General features: G+C 39.3%; 1 protein-coding gene across 3 annotated transcripts in view; it reads right to left on the reverse strand.

Annotated features, from left to right (window-relative positions):
- The window catches only part of ITPR3 (inositol 1,4,5-trisphosphate receptor type 3), a 475,039-nt gene that overhangs the window by 141,807 nt on the left and 305,716 nt on the right, over window positions 1-27,516 (reverse strand). For all 3 annotated transcript variants that reach the window (XM_073616048.1, XM_073616047.1, XM_073616046.1), the window contains exons 30-39: window positions 23,582-23,782; window positions 15,477-15,728; window positions 15,042-15,167; window positions 14,791-14,916; window positions 14,309-14,429; window positions 10,000-10,187; window positions 8,951-9,099; window positions 8,231-8,339; window positions 4,710-4,800; window positions 4,250-4,419 (exon numbers count right to left, since the gene is read on the reverse strand). In XM_073616048.1, coding sequence (XP_073472149.1) covers window positions 4,250-4,419; window positions 4,710-4,800; window positions 8,231-8,339; window positions 8,951-9,099; window positions 10,000-10,187; window positions 14,309-14,429; window positions 14,791-14,916; window positions 15,042-15,167; window positions 15,477-15,728; window positions 23,582-23,782 — 1,533 coding nt within the window. The remainder of the gene's footprint in view (window positions 1-4,249; window positions 4,420-4,709; window positions 4,801-8,230; window positions 8,340-8,950; window positions 9,100-9,999; window positions 10,188-14,308; window positions 14,430-14,790; window positions 14,917-15,041; window positions 15,168-15,476; window positions 15,729-23,581; window positions 23,783-27,516) is intronic.

The raw sequence follows: 27,516 nt of genomic DNA on the forward strand, positions 1-27,516 counted from the left end.
TTGGCCAGGGCCGACCCGGATTTGCCCCTCAAGTGGACTGCTTCTGCCAAATATTTGGGGGTAGTGATTTCCCCAAAAGCATCCGACTATGCGACCCTAAATTTACTACCGCTATTGAATCTAACGAAGCAATGTTTATCAGTGTGGTCCCACCTCCCCCTCTCACTAGTGGGAAGGATTAATCTCTTCAAAATTAAGTTACTACCCTCTATACTGTATATGCTCCACCAAGCCCCGGTGTGGATTCCTAGGAAATACTTTAGGCAATTTGAGTATGCAATGACCTAATTTTTTTGGGGCACTCAAAGGCCTAGGTTTCGGCTGATGGTCTTGCAAAGGCCATGGACCAAGGGTGGATTAGCATGTCCGAATTTATTTACATATTACCTTGCAGCTCTGCTCACTCAGGCCCACAACTGGTTGGTAGCTGATGAGACTAATGCTGCCGTGGTGCTTGAGGCTGCACAGCTTGGCTCTTATGAAGCACTACGCAATATACTTTACAGAGGTGGTTTAACATCGCTCCCTCTCACCCAATCTATGACTGCTGTCATTAAGGCATGGCAACTCCAACATCCGGGGCCCTCATCTACTTACTCACCACATACGCCTCTATGGCATAACCCCTCCTTAAAGCAATTCTTGTTGATTCCTGACCCCACTGTGTTGGCTTTTAAAGGGATAAAAAATCTTAGTCAAATCTGTAAAGGGGGGTGTGCTCCAGACTTTTTACTCCCTCAAGGCAAAATACTCCATCTAGGGCTGGGCGATTTTCTCAAAAAAAAATCTGCGATTTAAAAAAAAAAAAACTTGATTCACCATTCAAATCGAGTTTTTTAAACTTTTTTGGACACTGCGCCGGTCCTGGGGAACTGCAGGCAGGAGTTTTTAGGCGAGGCCGCAGATTCGGCCTAGTCTGCGGCTTAAATTTTGAATCGATTTGACCTCTCAACTCGATTCAAGATTTGAATAGTTTTTTTCCCCAGCCCTAACTCCATCCCCAATTCATATCTATTTAGGGTTCCTTAAGTTGAGGCATGCCTTTCAGACGCAATTTGGCAATCAGCCCATAACCTTAACCTTGTTCAGAACTGAAGCTATGCTACGGGGGGATAGTCTGGGCAAACCACTCAATATATAAGTCTCTTCAACCCTCCGTTCACGTTGGCCTCGACAAACTATTGTCGCGCTGGCAGGAGGAAGACCCTGAGTTAGATTCCGAAGACTGGGAGGATGTTTGGGACTACCCTATGCAAAGCTTGGTATCAGCCAGAGACAGATTAATCCAATTTAAGATTCTTCATAGAGTATATCTCACACCTCAATGGTTACATAAGATCTATCCCTCACACTCCACACAATGTTGGTGCCGTACAGCTGACCCTGCCACGTTCCTGCATGTGTTTTGGGAGTGTCCGGGTATTAGATTATTCTGGACAGCAATTGCCTGATGTATTTGCACAGTCACCACAATTAGAATACCTCTATCAATTGATGTTTGCATCTTAGGTCTCGTTCACCTACTAGCTACCTCTAGATCTATGAGAACTTTGATAGGACTCTTATTGTTTTACGAACAAAAGTCTATACTCCTTAAATTAAAATCTACCCAGCCCACCACATTAGATTATTGGAAGAATATAGTCAATAAAGCGGTTCCATTGTATAAATTTACATATGAATCTAGGGGATGTCCAATAAAATTCTCCAAAGTATGGGATATTTGGAAAGAGTCCAGAGATACTGTTGGATTCTTGGCATCCCCTTCATAGGATACTCTGTTTTGCTTCTGTTTACTGCTTAGATGTGGATCTGTATACAAAGAATGTACCTCCCGACCCTTTTACTTTGCACACTCCAGATACCTTGCTTCCAGTTCCCCTATGCCTTGGTTACCAACCACTTGCCTTTTGTTTTGTCTTTTAATGTGTGTGTTTTCACTTAAGCCTGGGTATGCCCAATAGGCTTTGTTTTGTATTCCAATTTATATTCTTACAATAAAAAGAATTAAAAAAAAAAATAATAATGTTCACAAATCTGTCAAAGCCCTGGTTCATACTGAGCTGTGGGAATGAAGCCGTGCGAGTTCAGCTCCCGCATCTCAGTCCCGATTTCGGCGGCGATTTCAAAGACATCTGTGTGGGTTTCTGCACAGATGTCAATGGAAATCGCAGAAACTACTTTTTGAAATTGGTGCGGTGCCGCAAATGCAGTGTTGCACCGATTAGTACAGTGCCATTTCCGGCAATTGCCGCTGATTTGACATGTCAAATCGCATTTCAAAACACCCCAATGTGAACCAGGGCGCAACCTGTGTTAGTGAGCACTTCTCTTTTGCCGAAATAATCCATCCACCTCACAGGTGTGGCATATAAAGATGTTAATTATCAGCATGATTATTGCACAGGTGTGGCTTAGGCTGGCCACGATAAAAGGGCACTCAAAAATGTGCAGTTTTACTGTATTGGGGGGGTCCGAAAACCAGTCAGTATCTGGTGTGACCACCATTTGCCTCACACAGTGCAGCACATCTCCTTCGCATAGAGTTGATCAGGTTGTTGATTGTAGCTTGTGGAATGTTCCTTCTCAATGGCTGTGCGAAGTTGCTGGATATTGGCAGGAACTGGAACACACTGTCATATACACCGATCCAGAGCATCCCAAACATGCTCAATGGGTGTCTGGGGAGTATGCTAGCCATGCAAGAACTGGGATGTTTTCAGTTTCCACAAATTGTGTACAGATCCTTGCAACATGGGACCATGCATTATCATGCTGTAACATGAGGTGATGGTCATGGATATATGGCACAACAATAGGCCCCAGTATGCCATCAATAAAATGCACCTGTGTTCGTTGTCCATAGCATACACCTGCCCATACCATAACCCCACCGCCACAATGGGCCACTCGATCCACAACGTTGACATTAGCAAATTAGCAAACCGCTAATTAGCAAACATTAGCAAACCGCTCACCCGCAAAGTGCCAGACACCATTGAATGTGAGCATTTGCCCACTCAAGTCAGTTACGATGATGAACTACAGTCAGGTTGAGACCTCGAGGAGGACGACAAGCATGCAGATGAGCTTCCCTGAGATGGTTTTTGACAGTTTGTGCAGAAATTCTTTGGTTATGCAAACCGATTGTTGCAGCAGCTGTCCGGGTGGCTGGTCTTAGACGATCTTGAAGGTGAAGATGCTGGATGTGGAGGTCCTGGGCTGGTGTGGTTACACATGGTCTGCTGTTGTGAGGCCGGTTGGATGTACTGACAAATTCTCTGAAACGCCTTTGGAGACAGATTATGGTAGAGAAATGAACATTCAATTCAAGGGCAACAACTCTGGTGGACATTCCTGCAGTCAGCATGCCAATTGCACGCTCCCTCAAAACTTGCGACATCTGTGGCATTGTGCTGTGTAATAAAACTGCACATTTTAGAGTGGCTTTTTATTGTGGCCAGCCTAAGGCACACCTGTGCAATAATCATGCTGTCTAATAAGCATCTTGATATGCCACAACTGTGAGGTGGATGGATTATCTCGGCAAAGGAGAACCGCTCACCTACACAGATAGACAGATTTGTGAACAATATTTGAGAGAAGGCCTTTTGTGTACATAGAAAAATGTTGTAGATCTTTGAGTTCAGCTCATGATAAATAGGGGCAAACACAAAAGTTTTGCGTTAATAATTTTGCTCAGTGTAATTAGCGATTACCACTCATTTTAGAACCTTAATTGGTATTACTGATTAATAAAATTAGCACTTTTTAAAATATAAAAACTACATGACAGATGCTGGTACTATTCTGCTATTATATTTTAAATGTTTATATTTATCCTTATAGTCCTATAGCACTGTACAACACCTCCAGTGATCTCCTCTCATCTGTACTTCAGCTGTCAGTTAGTGTCAATGTGAATTATTTTACATCAACACAGGCAGCGACAGACAGGTAGGGAAACCACCTAAGTAACTTGGCAGAAAGAAGCTGAGTGGGAGTAGTGGAGTTGCAGTCATATTATCTTTCACTCAAAAGGAACACCTCTGTTGTAGCTGTAGGGGTAAAACTCTGGGGTGGATGGGAACAACGTCAAAAACATTAAAGGGAAAGGCTCAATGCTTGACTCCCCAATAGACATACTAAGCCATTGACCTCACTCTTAAAATATCAGTTTTTGGTAGATTGACACATTGAGTAAATGCATATACATCTATTTTGATGCCAGTTAGAGTATAAGTAATACCTGTATCTCAGTGTTGCCACCATCAAGTAACCTATTGGCCAATAAAATGCTTTCTTGGAAGATCTTATCATTCTTTGAGCTCATAATTAGATCAGCCACGAGTTTGGTGGCTCCTTCTCGGTCTAATTTACACTGAATCTGTGCTATTAGAGACCAATCTTGGTCCTGACCTGTGAAATCAATTAAAAACAATATTACATTTTCAAATGGAGGACAATGAAATGAAAAACAGAAGTCAGTGAATGACAGAGTCTAGAAATAGAATTAAGGTATAGATAAGTGTCAAAGAATAATGTCATCAAATTTTAGCTCCAGCCCTGGAGCACGAATAGATACACTGCATTTTTACAATGTACAATGTTTTTATGTACAAAGGGCAGTGTATATCAGCGTTACAGCAACAGAGAGATGATAATCGAGAAAAGATACTGATTTACTAGGGAGGAAGGGTGTTTATTACCGATGGCAGAGCTGTCAGCTGTCTCGCCTTTAGTATTTGACTTCTTGTTTTGCAGGTAATTACTCAGAAGGGTTTTCCTTAGTAAATTTCCCTATGGGGACAGGAGCGAAAATCGAGTCAGACAGGGAGGGAGGAAAACATAAATTGCAAGTTTCATTTATAAAGATGCTGAGTATCTGTGAACTAATAATGAACATGCTGAGCTATATAAAGATGCTGCTTATCTGTATACTGATAATGAACAAACCGCTCTGGATAATGATGCTGAGCATCATTAAACACTTATGGTGAAGCTGCTGTTCAGATTTAATTATGAGATCGAATTGATTTTAACTATGTGTGTCACAGATTTATGTACTGTACACACCTGTAGAGAAAACATCACAGACATCATCTGGCAACTTTCACAAATGCCAAATGTAAATATTTCTATGAATGTAGCAAAAAACACACCTCTACCTTTACATAAATATAAATACACATTAAAGTGATATGTCCTATAAAATTATATATGACCCCGATGCCCAATACACAGCTTGTGTGCCATATGTCGCCCACCAACCAGCTATATGTGGCCTGTGGGCTATTGGGCATCAGTCAGATTGCACAATGGAAGTGGGGTGCCGGGCACTGGAATGCTCTCTGTACCCCTGTACCCAGCACTGAAAGAGTGACTGTACTGAGGGCGGAGATATCGCCACCCGCAGAACAATAAGGTACCGGCCTATGAAGAGAGAGAGAGTGGTTTAGGAGTGTGTGATGGGTAAGTGTTTAACAATGGGGCGTGGGTTACCACTTTCACTGATATGACTGCCAGTGCAGGAGGGGGGATTGGGGGGTTAACACTTTCATTGCCATAACCACCAATACAGGGGGGAGTTAACACTTTCACTGCCATGGTCACCAGTACGCAGGGGATGGTAGGGTTAACACATTCACTGCCATCACCAACAGGGTGGGGGAGGATCATCACTTTCACTACCATGACCACCAATATGGGTGATTAACTTTCACTGCCATGATCACCAATGCATGGGAGAGAGGATTAACTTTTACTTCCATGACTACCAATATGGGGGGGGGGCGTGTTAACTTTCACTGCCACTTACTATCAGTGTAGGTTGGGACAATCAATGTTTGTTATAGTTAAATAGTAATTACACCAATGATGGGGTTATTATTGCAGTCATTGACACTAATGCTGGGGGTTATTAAAGTGGCCACTGATACCAATGCTGGGGATTCATATTGTGGCCACTGACACCAGTGCTGGGGGTTATTGTACTCCAACCGCTTCAGTGTGCATTGCTGTATACTGCAAAAAATGCAACAGGACCAAAACTTTTTGGGCATTGAGGTGCTATTGTGCAACCCTCCAAAATTGTCAGGGACTGCACTTGAGGCTCTCTAAAAATTTTCAGTTGAACACCACTGATGTATGCCATAAACTGAATGACACGTTAAGGGCCCTTTTGAGTTTTCTGGTTTCATGAATGAGTTTATGATGCATGATTTCTACCTATAACAATAAAAACATAAAGAAATCTGACAATATAGATGCACCTAAAATGTAAATAATCTGATCCCATCACAAAAAAGTGAAAAATGTTTAGTTAATTTACTAAAGGAGCAGAATATGTTGAATTTGCATAGTGAATGAGTGGGGTTGTGCTTACATCAATCATCCAATCATGTGTGAACAAAACTTTTCTTTGTTTTATTTTTCTTGCATGTGATTGGGTATTCTTTGTAAAGTGTATTTTCGCTTAGCTTTGCCTCATTCACCTTATTTTTCAGAGTACACTTCATTAACATTATTTACCTCATATACTAATCCTTTAATAAATTAACCTTTGTATATTTAACTGCCAACATATTAGCGGGACCGATTACTGAAATGTCTTTGCTGCTTTAGCAAACAATTACATTCTTGCTATTGTTTTCTAACCTGTATGTAAAAATAACTCCTAGGGTTTAACTAGCTGCTCTGAACAGCGCTTACATCTTTCTCCATTTTCTTCTCGGTGAAATTCAGCAAACAATTCTTCATATAAGTTGTGAAAATCCTAACATGATGGATGCATATTGTTTGCTGCTTTTGTAGACATGTTCCAATTCCTACAACGTGAACTGGTGACTTGGCCTCCTTTGCCAACGTTTAGATGACTTTAGATAAGATTATGTTTGATCATTTCAAATCCTCTCAATCTGATTGGGGGCTTAGGGCAAGTTCTCCACTTTTTTCAAGATATACCATAAACGGGGTGCAGCACCACAAAATTACTGGCTGCCTAAACTAATGTAGCATTCTATCTGTAACTATTAAAAATACAATATAAATAATACCTATATACAAAAGTGATTGTGCAGGATTTATCAACTACTCTCATTACAAACCAGAATAAACAATGCAAGCCACTATGTGCTATGTGATCTCAATACTTAATCTATCCACCTAGTGCAAAATCACAATATCACAGTAATCAAAAACATCCATATAATGTGTCTACAACAGAAATTGTGTCCACAAATTACTTTCATGTTAGCCATTCTTCCCTGTACATACACACATCTTTGGTTGAACCACCCTTCTGTGTTTGTCGCACTTCACCCACAGTGAACAAATTCTCACCCTGTTTGATGGACCTCATAAATCTAAAGTGCCGGACAGCTCCTTCTACCCCCAAAGAATTAAAATTACCAATCCAAATAATCAGGCCTTCATAGACATCAAACTCAGAAATAGATTTCAGAACAATTCATATTGTTTTCTCTAAAATCACATTCTGTAATTAAAGCTAAATTCCAGGTATAAATGTCATTGCATAGTTACTTTGCCCCAGCTTGGACCAATAAAGGCATGCATATGCCATACCTGTGGGACTGCTGTGGAAGAAGAGAATCACTGTAGTAGTCACTGCTACTGCAGTGACTACTACCTCTGCATCACTGCTTTCTCTTTGGGTCACTTGCTCTGCACAGGTACCTTTCACAGAACACCATACATTTTTCTCAATGTAAAGTTACCGCCCTGCCTCTGCACCTTATCCACTCAGAGAATATATTGCATTCTTTGTGAAAAATGCAAAAAAATTATGCTGTTTTCTTCCCTGGAGGGTCTATTATATATTTCACTAATCTGTCTTTTTATGGGGCCTTTTTATTTATGAATTTCAATGTATCTGGCAATACACAGCTCAAATGTTTGTCATTTTTTAGGATAGGCCAATTGGTATTGATATATTTCTCTATATCTCTATGTTGTTCATTATACTCTATAAAAAGTGCTAGTCTATATATACTCTTTACTATTCTCATGTTTTTTATCGTTTAATATTTTGTTGTACCTTCATTATTTCTTTATCTTCGTTTTTTCTTTCTTTCTTTAAAAATATGTTCCGCAGTCAGAGAAAACATACTGTAGATAACAGCCTTGGGTAACACAAAGACAAAAAGTCTTTGGTTCTTTTGGACACTATTGAGCACATAAAAGATATCAGCTTTAACTACATTTATCTTACCTGTTCTTCATAATTATTTTTCTTCATCAGCATTTGCTGTAAAGTCCGTAAAACCTTTATACACAGTTTTTCTTCAGAGGACATAAGATTTTTGGTGTGCTGAATCAATCTAAGGGAAAAAAGTCATAACTTTCACTATGTCTTAAGCATGTTCCTCCAGTTAGTTATCAATCCCTGTTCCACTCTCTATATTCCCAATTTGCCCTTAGAAAAAGCATTAGTTACTCAATTGTGTGCTGAGTGCAATTATTTTCATGTAAAATTTCACAGGCTATACCTATAATATTTAAAATGGAAAGTTTTTCTCATCAGGTGTCTGATATAATCCATAAAATTTCATTGATACTATAATTTTAAATAGTCAGTCTAAATTTTCCATAGTACTGCCTCAACACAGTGCTGACTACGCATGAAGGCACAGTAACTTAATTCACTAAGTTGTGTGTGGAATCCTTTTCTGTTAAAACATTCTACGCACATATGTGTACTGAGCTCTCACTGTTTAATAACTTGCATAAGCACAGGAAAGGTAAGTGTATTATGGAGATGGCAGGCATTAATAATATATTTAAGCATAGTGCTCTGAATTATTCAAACATCCCTTATTGTGAAAGCCCCCAGTTCCAAGAGTTCCAGATAATAGATGGTTCACCCTCAATGAAAAATTGCTGACTGATTGTTAATTATGCGTGTGCTGCAGAAACAGAATGAGACACCTACTTAGAAATAAAGCCTCCACTCTCACATCGTACACGGGCATCAGTTCCTTCTGCAAAAAGTAGTTCAGGATGGTGGAGGACATCTACAAGTACAGACTGCTCAGCTTCTACAAGTGGCTTTAACTTTTCCTCCAATGTGTTTATAATATCCTAGTGAGAGTAAAATAAACATATCATTATTGTGCCCTGTGCAAGTCAATCTTCTGTCTTTATTTAATGGATAGTCGACATTACAACTAATCACAGTAAAGTCACCATTACATTAGAGAGATTTATTTAATATTGATATAATCATTATTTAATATAGATAGATGTTAAAAAAAACGTAGTGAATAATACTTTTCAGTGATGGGCTGTGTTTGATTGCTCTGCATAAGAATTAATGTAGAGCAGCTCATATAGTCCTGGTAGAAAAGATCCATACATGGATCAAACATCTGCCGGTTAAGCAGAGGTTGGACAAATTTTGATCAATGTATGGGCAGGCTGGTTGTATGCAAGTGGATCTATCAATTGATTTGTGTACAATCGAATTTTACCCGAACAATCAGTGCTGCCGGCTATAGGCCTATTATCCCCTGTAGGTCCTAATGCTATCAAGGCATGCTGCTATTGTCCTCATTTCACCACATTGCATTACGTGCACTACTATTAACCCCTTGAATTTTATTATATTTAGTATGCCATGTTTTACCACGGTGAACTACACACACAACTATTAAAATCTTGAGCTGTATTTTTTTTCCCAATATGATTATATAGAACACTTTCAGATAAAAAAAGTCCTCACTGCCATCATGTATTTTAAAGTTACCACTAGAATTAATTTTGTAAATGTATAGCGGAGCATAAGGGGAGGATGGTATTAAAAAATAAGCTGCACCAGGTGTAAGCTACGCTAGGTATGCCACTGCTTGACTTACAATCACACTTGACTTGACTTGTAACAAAATCGTATAATTATATTCAGGTGAAAAGTAATTGCATACAATTTTAGCAAAACTATGTATTTGTTGTATTTTCTAAATTTCCAAAAATGTTTTTACCAACCTGTAACTTCTCCACAATATTTTTGTAGTCCCACTGATTCTGAGTGGCACTGGCACGAGTGAAGGTTCTTGTGGTTGTAGATTGCTTGTATGTGGGTTGGTTTCTCAACAGAGAACTAGAGGAGCTGTTTAGCATAGAACTCACGTGTGAATCTAAGTCCATAGGTAGAGCTATGCTCCGACTTTTGGCTAGAAAAAAAATACAAAAACAAGATAAAAAATAAATCAGTAGATCATCCAAAAATGTTATTGTCCACAGATTACTTTCACAGACACAGACAACATGACCTAAAGATGACAACAATAAATATAATATAGAACAAAGGTGTGTCTATTAGGAATTTCTTAAATACACATTTGCTTAAAGCACATACCATATATACTTGAGTATAAGCCGACCCGAATATAAGCCGAGGCACCTAACTTTACCATCAAAAACTGGGAAAACATATTGACTCAAGTATACGCCTACAGTGGGAAATGCAGCAGCTACAGGTAAACAATGCCCATCTGCAGCCTCACTGTGCCCATCTGCAGCCTCACTGTGCTGACTTGTACCTTTGATTACAAACAGCGGGTGTCTCCCTTTGTGTCATGCAACTGCAGTCTTTGTTTGGCGGCCGTCCACCGTAACAAAGCCCCGCCTCCTCCTCATCCGTGATAGACGGAACACTGATTCAGTTTCCCAGCATTGTATCAGTGTTCAGTGTTCCGTCTATCATAGACAAGGAGGAGGCGGGGCTTTGTTACAGTGGACGGCCGCCGAACAGTTAAGACTCCATGACACAGCGGGAGACCCTCACTCGAGAATAAGCCGAGGGGGGCTTTTTCAACATAACAAATGTGCTGAAAAAGTCGGCTTATAGTCGAAAATATGCTTTTACATTTTGGCCATATACCGTATATACTCATTTCCACACAGTATTTCAATTATTTCTAGCCTACTCATAATAATCTGAATGCTTTTGAAGTTTGTAAACTTACCTTGTGACGACCCCCACACATTCACAACCTTGTATTTTGTGACACGCATTCACTATGCTGTGTGAGCAGGTACAGCTGTGTCACAAAATTCCTAGAGCCTGCCTTCTGAACTACAGAGTGGCTGAGAGGAGTTTCAGGAGGTGGAGTCAGTACGAGAATCACTGCTTGCAGGCAGCAAGGTACCATGCACTAAGTAGTCTTTGAAAATTGAAAGTAAACAGCAGGGGAGAAGCTGCAAAGCATGCAGGCAATCCAAGAAGTTATGGAATGAGATGACCAGGAGACAAACAGAACTCACAAAATGAAAAGAGATGGTTCAAGTAAGCTTAAATTGAATTGTTAAAAATAACTATTGTTTGTATTGCTATTACAATGCCGATGTTATAAAATGAAAGTGTATTCTGTGACCACAATCTTCTTTAAACTGTAGCACAGTTTAGGAAATAGTTAGACCCCTATCACGCATTTTTCAGGCGTTTTAGCGCTAAAAATAGCGCCTGACAAAAGCCTCATCTGCAATCCCAGTGTGAAAGCCCGAGTGCTTTTTACACTGGGGCGCTGCGCTGGCAGGACGTCAAAAAAATTCCTGCAAGCAGCTTCTTTGAGGCGCTTTAGGAGCGGTGTATACACCGCTCCTAAAGCGCCCCTGCCCATTGAAATCAATGGGCAGCACCGCCGAAGCGCCTGCAAAGCGCTTCGGCAGCGGCACATTGTGGGCGCTTTTAACCCTTTATTTGGATGCTAACGGGAGTTAAAAGCACCCGAAAAGCGCCGCAAAATGATGGTAAAGCGCCGCCACCCCTGCGCTGGCAGTGCGAAAGAGTTCTTACTCAAACTAGTTTTTTTTTTACTAAATTAAAAAGAAAAAATACAAAAACTCACACTGTTGTGTAGTGCTGCTGAAAATGTATTTAGGTGACAATATGTAATTTCTTTTGGATGTGGGCACAAGATACCAAACACTTTTTTATGACACTACTTCTTAAAATTTGAGATGTTTAGTAACTCTAGGACTTTACAATCTTTGTGCAGCATAGGTAGTTTACCACATATTCAGAAAGGCAAAATATTAATTGTAACTTGCAAAAAGATTCAGGGAACAGTGTACTCTTTACCATGCACTGTCTAATATGGTTACATTAAACTAGATCCTCTAAATCTGTGTACACTATAGTACTGTACATTAATAGTGAACCTAAAATGTAGCACTTGTCTTAAGTTTCTTCCCTTAGAAAACATTCTACAGCTATACTGCTTGGATACTGTGGTTTTGCATAACATTTACATATAAATATATGTAATTTATGAATATTTTGTTATTGGTGTTTTTGATGCTTTATATTTAGTTAAAATAATAAAGAGACCATTTTAGTACTCCACCCGTAATTGCGCAAAAAAGAAAAGGTGTTGGACTTTACTGGTACAGAAAAAAGCATGCATACAGTTTAAAAATATTTAACAACTTTGATGATCAAATCAATCTTAAAATCAATGCTGTAAGCTGCTTATTTCACACAGCAATGGCAATATAAGGAAATTGCAATAGCATGTTTGCAATTTCCATATACTGTATATAAATATACTCTGATATAATATACTGTAGGCCTTTATTTGTGGTATGATAGCTAGCACTTAATTCTGTTAGTAAGGGGAGAGCTTTACATAAAGCAGCTTACAGCACTGATTTTAGAATCAATTTGCTCCATTGGGACTTTGAACTAATATTTGTTTACAGTAAAGTTGAAATAGCATTTTTTTAATGTGTTTCCGGTGCGTTTTTGGGTTGCCTGACTCCCAGCATGCTCCTGTGAAACATGGACAAGTGACTCAAAAAAATGCACCAAAAATGCAACTGCGGTGCATTTTTATGCACTTTTGATGTGTTTTGTATTCATTTCATTGGGGATCTGCATTTTTGGTGTAGTTTTGAAAAGTGAACAAAAAATGCAGCAAGCAGGACTTAAAAAACTGAAATGCAACTGACCAGTGTGAAAAGTTCTATAGGAATTTAAAGGGATGCATTTTTCATGCATTTTTCTTCCACTTTTTTTCAACTGAAAAACTGATCGATAACTGATCAGTGTAAAAGGACCATTAATATGTATGTGTGGTCTCATGTGTGGACCAACAAACTTTCTGTTTTGTTCTGTTAAACTTTGAAGGAAAGATAAAGAATGTAGGTATTTTATCATTCCATACATAACAAATTAAATTTATACAAATCAAGCTGAGCACAGTTCTAATGTACAGACTGCAGTAATTCATAGCACACTTACACAAGCTTACACTTAAAAGAGAAGTATGTTTTTTGATTGAGATTCATACTAACATAGGTGGATGCAGCAATAATAATGTTATTAATTTCAGGAGGAGCTGCGGGAGCAGACATTGAAAGGTTTTTTACCTTAATGCAGAGAATGCACTAAGGTAAAAACAAAAACATTTTACCTTTACAACCACTTTAATAGTAATGTAAAATGGTTACATGTATCTGGACTTACTCCCTCTATATGAAGAAAAAGCAATTGAAATGAATGATGAACCTAGAATAAAGTCCTATCGCTAGTTAGACATGCTTCAGGATCATTCACTTTTCTTTGAATTAATTCTGCTTTCAGGTTGTGTACCAAAACTTTTAACCTCGCTAGCGGCCGAATAAAGGGTTAAAAGTGCCTACAAAGCGCAGCTGCCAAGGTGCTTCGCAGGCAATTCGGCGGTGCTGCCCATTGGGGCCCACCGCTCCTAAAGCGCTGCAAAGATGAAAGCTGCTGCTTGCAGGACTTTTTTTAATGTCCCGCAAGCGCAACTATCAAGTGTGAAAGCCCTTGGGCTTTCACACTGGAGTGACAGGAGAGGCGCTTTACAGGCGCTATTTTTAGCGCTATAGCGCCTGTAAAAGCGCCTCAGCGTGAAAGTGGCCTTAAGGTACATTCCTTTTATATTGCACTTTCTGCTTATAGTGTTCATAAACAATTAATGTATGCATACTGTCTGTTTCATATTTTTCACTTTCAAACATAAATACCTACTTGAACAATGGACACATTGCCATATAGCAATGCAAAGTGCAATGATAATGTGCAGTAACCCATAGCAACTTCAATTTCTATCTGTTAAAGATGATATCTGTTTTGGTTGCCATGGCTTACTGCACTTTTAACTTTATCTTTGCTCTTTGTTTTGCTTGGCCTGAATACCGTATCTACGCTATATGTTAATATTAAGACATCTGTGTCTTGAGAGTTAGGTAAACTATGCAAAACCTAACTTTATAATTGAACAATAATTCACTGTTAATCATTGAACATTGAATTTTATGTCCTTACCAACCATGGCCAGGGCCCGTATACATGCCTCTACTGAGCCCTTATACTGCTGCTGAAGCCAAGGACATTCAAGAAGTCGAGTAGTTGACTGGAGTAGTTGGACAACAATAGCTTGATGAGTCTAAAATGATTAAATATCAGCCATTAAATTCTACCCTGATTTTGTTACAATAGCAATGTTTTTAAACACATAAGTTCAAACAATTATATTATGTATCGGTTTGAAATAAATAATTTATGCACATATACGTGATAAATAAAAGTCTATGGGCCGATGGTGTTAATGGGCTTTGGGCTGTGTAAATAAACTTGCTTTTGACATCAGTTTGAGACACTTCTGATGATTCATAGTTCATTGACAGGTGCACCTACAGTTGACCTGCTTCAATCTACTTTTGTATTCATTTACACATGAATGGAAAAGAAGCAGTTCTGACACAAAACCTTTACAGGTATGAAAAAACAATTTGATAGCCATGTACCTGCAGTGAAGTGCTGTTTTCTGAAAATGGGGAGTTAAAGAAGGACCTTATTGTCTCCAAGTCCACAGTAAGAACATACTTCTCTAAGGTGGGATCAGGAAGTCGCTTCTCACGCTTGTTACATACCTGAATAATAAAAAAATTATTAAGACATTTCACCCCAACTATTTTGATTTTGAGGTTTACTTGCAGATATTTTTGAGCTCAACTACAAAAAAAAACATAAAAAGCACTTGGTCTTTTATACTTACTCGAGCCATATCCAGGATGAAATTCTCAAAGAGGGTCCATATGTGGTTGGTGGTATAGATTTCCTTCATTTCTACCTCGGTATCCACATAACAATGGTTCACAAAGTTTACATAAGATATTTTCACCTTTAAAAGAAAAAGACCAAGAATAACGATACTGAAAAAAAGATCACATTTCACATTCTCGCATTATTCAGAAATCAGTTTCTAACGCCCTAAAGAGAATAATATTAAGGACCTCAAGGTTTCAAAGCAGGAATGTTAACCATTATGTTTGAAATACTTTCAAAACCTCATTTTGACATCAAGGAGATAACATATATCCAGGCATCGTGGTTAATATACTTGCTTTTGTTAATGAAGTGGTATTTGGAGGTTCAATTCAATCTTAGTAACAAAAAAAAAACCCCACTAAAACACACAAGGCATTCTTACCTCTGTGATACAGTCCTCATGGGTCACCACTCGCACTACATCCTCCAGAGGCAACAAAGACGTGCACTTGATCTCGGTGTACACATTCTTTCCCTCAGCACATGCTGCAAGAAGATTAACCAGTGATATGTGGTACATAAGGGGACTGTTTTCCTCCACACCTTCACGAGCCGCTGCCATCAATTCTAGCATTGAAGTGAATGATGCTTTGTCATTGTAGAAGACTACCACATCATCTCCTGCATTGGTCAGCTGAAGGGAAACAAACATGTTTTAATGTATAGACTATTAAAGACAATCTTGTGAGTGCTTAAAACCTGCCCTTAATATATCCACTGCTATATGTGCACCAACTTGGGGGACTCTGAAAATTCTAGAGTTAGGACTTCAGTACACAGAATAGCCTTGACATGGGCACTGCAGCTTAGGCATATATTTGCAAATGTTTGCAAACAAAACCCTCTGTTTTTAATGTGAATCGTTACACAGGGGTTATTTACTACAACTTGAGCATGCAAAATCTGGTGCAGTTCTGCATAGAAACCAATCAGCTTCCAGGTTTTATTGTCAAACCTTAATTGCACAAGCTTAAGTTAGAATCTGGTGCAGCTGTGCATGGCAGCCAATCAGTTTCCGAGTTATCCAGGTTTAGTAAATATTCCCCATAGTGTCAATTGGTTGGTTTGTTGAGTGCTTAAAATTAGCATGGTATCTAGATGCCCACATTATTCTACCAGGATTGTGGACAGATGTTTGTACTCACATCATATTTGAATTGAGTTTAGACCTATAGAAGGAGCTGGAGCTCCGAGCGCTTAGCCTGTCTGCCTGCCTGGCTCATCCATCTGGAGACGTCATTTGCGCCTGTGTTCCATGCTGGTTTGCTTCCTGGTGGCCACAGGATGCCCTGAGGACCTACACCTGATCCCCACAAACCCCTGTGGATGGCGTGATACCCAAAGAATGGACCAGAGCAGCCTTCTCTCCCATCCCTGCTTTGTTGAGCCTGTTACCTGCTTACCCTGTAAGTGATTTTTAATCCTTGTGGAATAAATTATTTTTAACCTCTACACTTAGGTGGCGATTCCCTTTCTCTGCCTCCTTGTCTTTGTTACAGAGCTGGCTATACTCAGAGGATATAAAAATTATATGCTAAAGCATATATCACCGCCACCACAACTGTGTATCTTCGAATAATAAATGTGCAAAAAAGCAGCTGCTGTTACAAACTTGTGAGTGATATTGTGATATACTGTATTTATTGTTGTATAACACTCACTTTTTCACCATGGAAATCGAGTGTAAATAGCGTGTGCGTGTTATACGCTAATACTTCAATTTTAGCTGCCACAGAGGAGACAATCCGTCAGATTACATACAGTGAGAATCTCCTGTTTACTTGGTGGCCTCTGTAATAGGAAGTCCCGTCTCCTGGGCCACCATTGGATCACTGTTCTGTCTATCATAAGAGATTCTCACTGTATGTAATCTGTCGGCGCTCGTCCCGTCCCCCCTCCCTGTCCCCCCTCCCTGTCCCCTCTAGGCTGCAGATGAGTATCGATCAGGCTGCACTGATGGCAATGGTGAGGCTGCTGCATTGAAGGCAATGGTGAGGCTGCTGCATTGATGGTAATGGTGAGGCTGCTGCATTGAGGGCAATGGTGAGGCTGCTGCATTGATGGCAATGGCGAGGCTGCATTGATGTGCACTGATGAGGCTGTGTTGATGGCAATGGTGAGGCTGCAGATGGGCACTGACCCTTATTTTGCTTCAAAGTTCCTTATTTAATATTTACGTTTTTTCCTGAAACTTCCCACTTAAAATGAACGTGTGTGTTATATTCCAATAAATACGGTATATAATGCACTGGAGAAAAGTTGGTGACTAACAGCACTTGCTATTGTGTCAACCAAATGTATCAATAAAGTGACAATGTGTAATCAAGCATTGAAAAACCCAAATAATCCTAATTGGATGAATAAATAAAATGGTACATAATAAAAACTGTGATTACTTAATAAAAATTGTATATGCAATATAAACAGATATAATAAATTAACCAATTCTTTGCCAGTGATCCCTATGCGGGAATTCAATTAATGGAACATAATTGGTATATATAAACCTGCCCATGTATCAGATGGTGGAAAGCAGTATTCCTAAATGGCTGATCTCTCAGGTGCACTTGCAGCCTTAAAATGATTGTTATTTAAAAAAAAAGACATAGGTTTACAAACATATCATACTTACCTCCACTGTGCAGTTCTGTTTGCACAGTGTGGCCCTGTAGAGCATCCGTCCAATCATATATCCCTGATGAAGACACGTGATCCCTGTGTCAAACACGCATAGGAGAGGGGCCAGGACGGAGAGAGCGAGACGGAGCACACACAGCAGAAGTTTTTTGCCACAGCATACTACACCATACGTCTGGCAGTTCCATACCTTGGTGTTGAAGGCTGTTATAGAATGGTGCACTGACGCACCAGTACTATGTGAGTACCCCATTGTGGGGAGTGTTTTTATTTAATAAATTTTACTTGGCTATATTACACTATATAGTTTCTTTTTCATTCATATACATGGAGCTACATTAAATCCAGCTGGAGGAGTATTTCTGACATCAGCACTGAGCCCAGGGGTGGCTCCAAAGCGTGTTTGGACTCAGGGTAACAGCTGGGTCACACGCTCTGAGGTGAGCAGATTAGCCTAAGGGAACCACTGAAGTGCACCGGAGCGTGTTTCGCAGCACTTAGGATACTTCAGCATGATATACAAAAAGGATAAATGGCGCTAGAACATACAAACATGCATATAAAGAGTCCAAAGTAAATGTAAAAAAATCCAGGGTGTGATAGTCAATAAAATTATATATATATAAAAAAATTATATATATATATATATATATATATATATATATATATATATATATATATATAGTCACTGAAATTAAAGATCTGGTTTCACTTTTTTCTTAATTCTTAATTCTCGTTTCTCGCTCAGATCTTTTTCCCATTTTTTCTTTTTCTTTCTTCTTTTTCTATTTATTATTTCTATTTATTATTATTATTTTATTATTATTATTTTTTATATATATGTATATATGTTTCTATATATATATATTTTTTACTACCAAGGTTTTTCATTATTTCTTCCAATAACAATTTTTTTATAATTTTCTTTTATAATTTTCTTTTATTATTTTTTCTTTATATTTTAATTTCATTTCATATATATTTTTTATATATATTTTTTTATATATTTTTTGTATATTTTTAATATATTTTTTTGAATTTTATTTTTGATTTTCCTTATTTCATTTCATTTATTCATCCTTTTCCGTTTTTCTTTTTCTTTTCTTTTCTACCTTTTTATATCTCACTTTCACATTTTTCTGGTGTTTTTGAACTCAATTTCTTCATCTCATTGTTATTGTATTTAGTATATCGTGTTTTGTTTTTAGCCGTTGCCTAGTTACTGACTCCATAGCTCCCATAAAAGGACACCTGTTGTATTAGCCTATCGGATCTGAAGAAAATGCGGAAGCATTGAACCGCGTCATCCGACACGTCCATACGTCACTTCCGCTTTGTTGGTTCCTGGACTAGTGCCTTGCGTTCCACGCTCGTCTTCCGGTTCCCGTCTACTGCGACGGCTCTGGCTCTCCATGTCCGCTTAGACGCTGGCTGTCTTTGCAGACACCTCCATCGTTTGCAGCCTAGCGCCCTGCGGTGACCCCGGTGACTACTTGTACATCCCAACGTGGACAGCGCTTCCAGGAGAACCTGCACCATGCACTTTGCCCACATCTGAGGAGGACGTCCCTGGACCCATCACTTGTCCTTGTTTTAACCCATTTCATTTTTGTGAGTAGCCATTTGGCTGTTTGTCCGTTCATAATTATCTCATTAAAGTTTCATGATACTGCACTTAGATTGGAGCTTCTTGCTGTTTTTTACTTCAGCATGATGAATGTTATCACATTTGGACATCACCTGCACGCACTGATTTGGAGTGCTATATAGAACTTTTCACATTCTTACCCTGCACTTAGTCATTGGGGCACTTATCGTGTCTTATATGGAGTATTTAGCACTGTTTATATTCATTTATGCACTTTATTGTTTGGATGTACAATGTTGATGTTTTTTATAGTTATCTAAATTTTTTGCACTGTGCACCTTCATATGTATACGCTTGCACTTTGCACTTTATATGTATAAGAACAGCAATATTGCTGAATTTAGATTTATACACACATAGTTGGATTTCATTTATTTTGTCATAATATATTTAATTTAATTTTTTGGTTTACTTGAGCGCAGCGCATATTTTTCCATTACATATTTGCACGATATATGAGACGTGATCCGCGCACGCAGCTATAGGTAACACACATTGGGCACAGGATCAGTGTGGCTCACAAGATTTATTCATATTTTGCTCAGAGTGCTATTGCCCCTGAGGCAGCCTATGGGCTGTGTTGCTGATCTGTGAGTTCTCAGCAGTGGCACAGCTGGGACCCAGAAGTGATCTGGAATTTACTGCATGACTTCACCAGAAGGATCTGTTCTAGAGAAGAACTATCTCACTCACTGAGCTGTGTCCAGAGGAGGCTGGAAGGTGGCAGCAGTCCTGCGGAATTGTGAGTAATGGCACTGAATTGATTCTTTGTGACTGTGTGCTTTTGGAATATAAGTGCTAGAGGTTGGACTGCGGCTGCTTTTATAGGATCTCAGATACTGGCCATTCTCCATCCTCTGCATTTTCCTGGACTGTTAGCTTAGAGAAGAGTGATATCCTCTATTGTGCAGTGTTCCTGAGATTGCACTGGGTACTAATAGCTTTGTAGTGGTGCAGGATAATCAGATTCCAAAGAAACTTGCGTTATGGTCCCCAGCTGTGAAACCTTAGACTGTCCAATATTCCCAGTTGCTTAAGGAGAAGATTGTCCCCTCAGAGCCAACTGCTAACCATTTTGAAGTAACCAATGTCCTAACCTCCCTCTCCTGTTACAAGGTCTACATGCAAAAAGACAACCTCTAGACTGTTTATTGAAGCCAGAGTGAATGGTGTGTTTCTTTGGTGGATGGTGGCCTCCATACTGTTTGTGGGAGAACCAGATAAAGTCAAAGGCCCCTGCGGGGTAAGCGCTACATGTGGGTGCTCATTCAGCTGGATGCACTTCAAAGAGAGCTGCTAATGGTTACAGGTGTGCGCCTGGAGCATAATGGGTGTCGGGTGCTCTGCATGGTCAAGGTAGCAGAGCACATCTGAAAGACAAATCTACCTGCACTCATCTACTCTAGAGTCTGTGGTGGGGGTTGTGCTGGGAAAGTTGGAAGTTGTAGTCCCTCTTGTTGCGACTGCACCGGAGAAGCCTGGGGGTTGCTAATCAAATAGGTGTGCTTATGGCAGGAGGCAGTGATGAAGGGACTGATCCAGGATCACCTAGTTTCAAAGCTGCAATAGAAGATTCAGAAGAGCAGCTGGAGCACTGGAGCTGTTCAGGGTCTCCACAGATGGTATGGACCAAGTGCCTGACCTTGAGCCATAATGTGTGCTTTGTAAGTTTACTGCTGTTATGCCCAGGTGGGCAATTACCACAGTTTGCTAGCCTTCACCATTGTCCGTTGAAGAACTAAACTGAACTGTTGCCTAAAGTTAGGGGCAATGTGTATTCTGATGGGTGACACGCACCTTATGCATCATTGGTCTGCAGAGGGGAGCCTCTGCCTGTTCTCAGTTTGCTGGACTTATACAAGGAAAAAGGAAACAAAAGCCAATGGCCACAGTGTTGATTTGTAAATATATGTATACCAACAGGTTAAATAGTACTGCAAACATTCTTTGCCCTCATTCAGGGAATAGTACTGTTATACAGGAAATATAATGTTACTGCAGTTAGGATTTAGGTTAGATAGGAAGTGTCAGACTTATTCCAGGGCTTTGGAAGATAACAGCATGTCAAGATTTTTGCATCTGTTGCAAATAATATCATTTTAAATTAGATTCAGTGTTTATATTTATGCACGCTTGTTGTCATTTATGAATGGTAATTTTTTTTGGCCACAGGGTGGCAGTACAGTTAAGAAGCTAATTTAAGGACATTAAAACGCTACATTTTAGGATTGCAGATTATTGTCATGTGTTGCTGGTTTGTTGGGGGATCATCTTTGCAGAAATGGTGCTCCAACTCTGAGTTGTAATGTCTATGCTGCTCGTCTAACTTTGTTCTTTTGTGGGTGAATGGTGAAATTTGCACTTAATTTAATAGTTTGTATGTATTCATGCTATTTGTTTATTAATGGACAAGCCATTTATTAGCTAGGGACAGGGCCCTACCCATATAGGCTGTACTTACAGTATATATGTATGCTGTAAGAGTTCTGTCACCTGTTGAGGTTTTTTTATCTGGGCTGGTGACAGTCTCCTGAATGTAATGCACAAAGTTTATTACACCTCAACTAAGATCATTTACTATGTGGAATGCCAGATACTTATTGACAGTCAGTGACCGCTCTCTGCTCTGCCCCTTCTTGCTCACTGGAGTACTGGGCTGTGGGGGTGGGCAGGAGCAGGCTGCTCAGGCTCTCAGGTCCAGGCATGTGGGTGGATCCCGACCCCAGTGTAGCGATCTTGCCCGAGCTTGGCCCGGCTCTGTAACATCAGACAGAGGACTTCAGCCCGCTGTCTGCTGAAAACAGGTCACAGGAGTGCAAGACGAACTGCACTCCTGTGATCCACAGAGGAAGTACAGCCAAACGACCTTTGGCTGTACTTCTCCTTTAAACATTTTAAATAGATACGCACCCCTGACATTGGCATCACAGAGGATTACAGGTTTTCTATACAGTAAACATAACAAACATTTTTCCTTTCAGGTTGGCTCTTTCTCAAGCTGAAGCTGTATAGGGCCTCCTATGAATAGGGAAGGAATAGTGGGGAAGCAAATGGGAATGAATAACTTATCTAAATTGTTCAGCAGTATGTGTAAATTTGAACATAAATTATATCCCTACCCAAGAACAAACAATGTATCATATATTGCAGTTTATCAGTCCTTGATGGTTTTTTTCAGGCTAAGAGCATTTTCTGCAAGTACAGGAAAATACCTGTTGATCCAGAAACCTTAACTTTTGTGAACTACAAAACTTCCCCCACCTTTTTATGAAGATAAGATGAGGGGGGGGGGGGGTGTTCACCAGGTGAAAACAAGTAGGCTGAAGAAAGAAACACATTCAGTAACAGAATCTAGGGATTGGCAGGCTGCAATATATTTATTTTTGTATTTTATTTAGGTTTGTTTTAAGTTCACTTCTGTAAATTACAAGCTTTTTCAACAAATCAGAGAAGTAAACATGTGAAGAGAAACCCAGAGCGGCACATGTTAGCTGGAAATATAAATATGGTTCTTTTACATTTACTGTACTAAAAAAAGAACAAATATTTCAAAAATGCATTTTTAGCCCCAAACATTAATAAATGACAAAACACAAAATATTCCCTTTATGCAAATACATACATTTTTCTCAATGCAAGTTGTATTTTTTAGAAGGTAATGTCAGACCTAGAAAATATAACACGACAGCTCACCAAATAAATGCATATATTTGACATGATTTTTTGGATATTAGTACTATTCTGTAGATCACTATGTAACTCCTTTGTCAATACTAAAGTCTAAATAAACCAGATACATGCCCCTTCCTGCTCAGCTTGAAGAAAACTGTAGAAGTATGTCAAATAATATTTACTAGCTCATTTTAAAATGTATGACATATGAAGACAAGCGGTACACTGACAAGCAGAAATAACTCATGGAAAACTGAAAGTTGTTTGATGTCATGACTAGTCAAGCAAGTTTTCTTTATGACCAGTGTACATCTTTTTGCTATGCCTACAATTAGAAACAAAAACATAAAACCCCTTTAGCTTCATAGCTTAGAGACCTTCCAGAGCCATAGACAACCTTTGGCATAATGTCAAATTTCTATCATTGTGTTTCATGTATCTTTTCTGTTTTTACTGGATTTGTTTCCCCGTAACCATTGTGCTTCCATGAACTACATTCACTTGCTATGATAAGGATTTTTAACATTTACCTCTGTCATGATCATGTCCTGGCACTTTTTAATGTATTTTCCCTCAGCTTTGATGATGGTATGCAGAAAGTCCAAGTACTGGACATGCCGTCCATGTGTGGCCAAGCAATGGATGAAGTGTTGAAGGACAGTTTCATGTATCTCTGTACACAGCTGGTAGTTATTGAGGAATATATGTTGCATGGTCTCAGCCTCCAGTAGCTGGGGAAACAAACTCACATTAACACAAAGTCCTTCATAAAGCTGAATCATCTTATCACAAATACAAATAAAACAAAAAGATCCAAAAAAATCTACAACCAACTGATACACCACATCATATATGAAAGGGACTACCCTCTTGTCAAACAGTAAAGTAATTAAAACAAAGTGTAAAACACATTTTCTAAGTTGAGCGGACAATATAGCATACTGTTACAATGCCATTTTCATTCAGTTGGTCTATTGGATTCCCAGGAGAAAATATTTAAAGTGAAAATAAAGGGTTTTTTTTTTAGATTTGTATGTGAAAGTGTTTACCATAATTTAAATAATCTTCTCACTCTGTAGTGTTGCATCATAATATTTGTTTCTATAAACTTATCGGTCTGTAGTGTTGTACTATAATATGTGTTTCTATGTATAGATAATTAATAAATCTATACACAAGAAGAGCTATATTTGTTAAGTACATATATGAGTTCTGCAATGTATGCTGCAATGTAGTGTAGTATGATTAAGCCCTATTGTTCTTCTCTCTGCATGTCTACAAATGAGGCCTAACTGATTGAATACAATAGATTCTCTATGTAGCTGTTCTTATTCAACAGGGTGATCGAGTGATTGTAGTTATCATACCCGGGATGTCTACTAGACTCTTGTTTGGACAGATTTAAGTGTGTTTTTACTAAGAATTACAGGCCTACAATATAAAATGTCAAACTTCTATGCAAAACAATGTACCGCTTTGAGATTAAAAAATCTGACATAATCATAATGCCAGGGAGGCTACAGCCCAAGTTTAGTCACAAGTAAAAATAAAAAATAAGCACAAGGGACAATACTTACAGCCATTAGAACATGTCCCATGTGCCTCTGGCTCCTCTATTAGCTGAAATCCTTCTTCATCGATCCATCCCCTCCAAATACCCGCCACACCAAAAGATCACAGCAGCATGGGTTAATAGGGTTAACAAAGCTGTGACAGGCACTCATCAAGAATGCCTGACTATGCCCACCCTTTCCACCCACCTCCTCTATTCAGGGTGCATTCACACCTGCAAATGCACCCGCACTCTAATTAGATGTGAGAAAACCCAGCAGGGGTTCCCACAATTAGCTGCAGGAGCTGATAAACTCCCGTTGCTATCAATGGGAATACCTCCTGTAGCCAACTGAAGGAACCCCCACTGGGTTTTTCGTATCTAATTGAGGTGCGGGTGCATTTACAAATTTGACTGCACCCTTTTAGAAGTTGTACTATAGGTTCCATTAATAAAACAGGATCTATGAACGGAGGGGGCAGGCCTCTCAATCATCCACTGTCCTCCAAACATAGATTATGTTTCATTCAAGGAAGCAAGAGTATGGCTTCTATGAATAGAGAAGCTGGGTGGAAAGGTCAGACATAGTCAGTCACTCTTGATGAGTGCCTGTCACAGATTTGGTGGCCCCCATTAACCCCTTCTCTACTGGGAGATTATGGTGGCAGGGATGGGGAGATTTCAGCTTTTAAAGGATCCAGCATTATAAGGGACACATCCTACACACTGTAAGTTTTTTCATTTGTGACTAAACTTAGGCTTTACGTGTAAACATGATAAAAGTGATTTAACATAAAAAGTCACTCAATATACACAATATTTCCCATTTAAAGGGAAGGTAGTTTTAGGTAATTATTGTATGGATTATCTGAAAGTAATTTCACTTTTTTACTTTGTATGCATGTTTTATGAAAGCATTTCATATACAGATTTTCAATCTTTCCTCTAATACAGGACATGTATTAAGCCGCTCTAGATGTAACAGGTTCCCTTAAGGAGTAATCCTTCTTATGGACTCCCTTTCCTTTTAATTTTTCAGTTGTTCCTCTTTTAGGTATAATGTATAGATCTACAAAAATAACCATACAGTATCTCACAAAAGTGAGTACACCCCTCACATTTTTGTAAATATTTTATTATATTTTTTTCATGTGACAACACTGAAGAAATTACACTTTGCTACAATGTAAAGTAGTGAGTGTACAGCTTGTATAACAGCGTAAATTTGCTGTCCCCTCAAAATAACTCAACACACAGCCATTAATGTCTAAACCAGTGTTTTTAAACTCCAGTCCTCAAGGCACCCCAACAGGTCGTGTTTTCAGGCTTGCTATTATTTTGCACAGGTGAGTTTCATTGCCTTAGTAATTACCACAGCTGTTTCATCTGAGGAAAATCCTGAAAACATGACCTGTTGGGGCGCCTTAAGGACTGGAGTTGAGAAACACTGGTCTAAACCAGTGGAAACAAAAGTAAAGACACACCCCTAAGGGAAAATGTCCAAATTATTATGATAATAATAATAATAAATTGGGCCCAATAAGCCATTTCCCCTCCCCGGTGTCATGTGACTCGTTAGTGTAACAAGGTCTTAGGTATGAATGGGGAGAAGGTGTGTTAAATTTGGTGTTATCGCTCTCACTTTCTCATACTGGTCACTGAAAGTTTAACAGGGCACATCATGCCAATGAACTCTCTGAGGATCTGAAAAAAAGAATTGCTGCTCTACATAAAGATGGCCTAGGCTATAATAAGATTGCCAAGACCATGAAACTGAGCTGCAGCACTGTGGCCAAGACCATACAGCAGTTTAACAGGTTCCACTCAGAACAGGCCTCGCCATGGTTGACCAAAGAAGTTGAGTGCACGTGCTTAGCGTCATATCCAGAGGTCGTCTTTGGGAAATTGCAGTAATGCTGGCAGCACTCAAACGTCTGAGGTTGAAGGGGTGGGGTGTCAGCCTGCCAGTGCTCAGACCACACAAGACAAGCAGACTAAGGACATGGATTACTAGAACAATTTCCTGTGGTCTGATGAGACACAGGCCTTCTTCTATTTAGATGACAGCTCACTTCCTCATAGGATGATAATAGGGGTCTTCAGGGACCAGGTGCCAAGGTGTGCAGGATCCAGTTTCTGCATAGGACCATACCACATAAAGCAAAAATGCTTGGTAATTACCCCATAAAACAGTAAGAAAAGTCAATTCCCAAAAGAAAAAAAAAATGCATGCGGAAAATAAGTAGTGGTCGTGGCATGCAATATTTAATGAAGTGGCAGCCACTGGCATCCTTAACATCCAATAAACAACATGGATGTTAAAGCGGGGTTCCACTCAAATTTTTAACTTAATCTTATCCCCTTCAGTTAATTGCATAGATGTTCAAATGTTGCACGAAAATTTTTTTTATCGCTGTAATTACCTTTATATTGTACTTTATTGTGGCACTTCCTGTCTCTCCTCCCATGGGAGTAGGCGTGTTTATTGCCACACTGTCTCCTGGGAGCTTAGTGTCAGGCTTCCCAAGATTCAGTGCGGAAACAATGATCATGCGTGTGAACAAGCTGTGAATGAGCAGCATTCACCGCATCCAGGAAATCAATGCTTGTGGGCTTCACATGCCCACAAGCAAGATGGAAACAGCCAGCATCACATTTTTAAAGTTATTCTTCAGTACGAAAACAGACAGAGGCGGAAATATTACACCCAAACTGTGAGTATTATTTTGGGATTAGCAAAGTGTCTCAATAACCTAAAAAAAAAAAAAAAAAAAAAAAAAAAGATTGGTCGCCGGACTCCCACTTTAAGGAGCAGGTGTCCGCTGCGTCCTTAACAACTGATAAGTCATCAGTTGTTAGCTGAAATTAAAAACAAAAAACGCATGGGGTCCCCCCCAATCCATACCAGGCCCT

Source organism: Aquarana catesbeiana, linkage group LG02, assembly GCF_042186555.1.
Source record: "Aquarana catesbeiana isolate 2022-GZ linkage group LG02, ASM4218655v1, whole genome shotgun sequence".
NCBI lineage: Eukaryota > Metazoa > Chordata > Amphibia > Anura > Ranidae > Aquarana > Aquarana catesbeiana.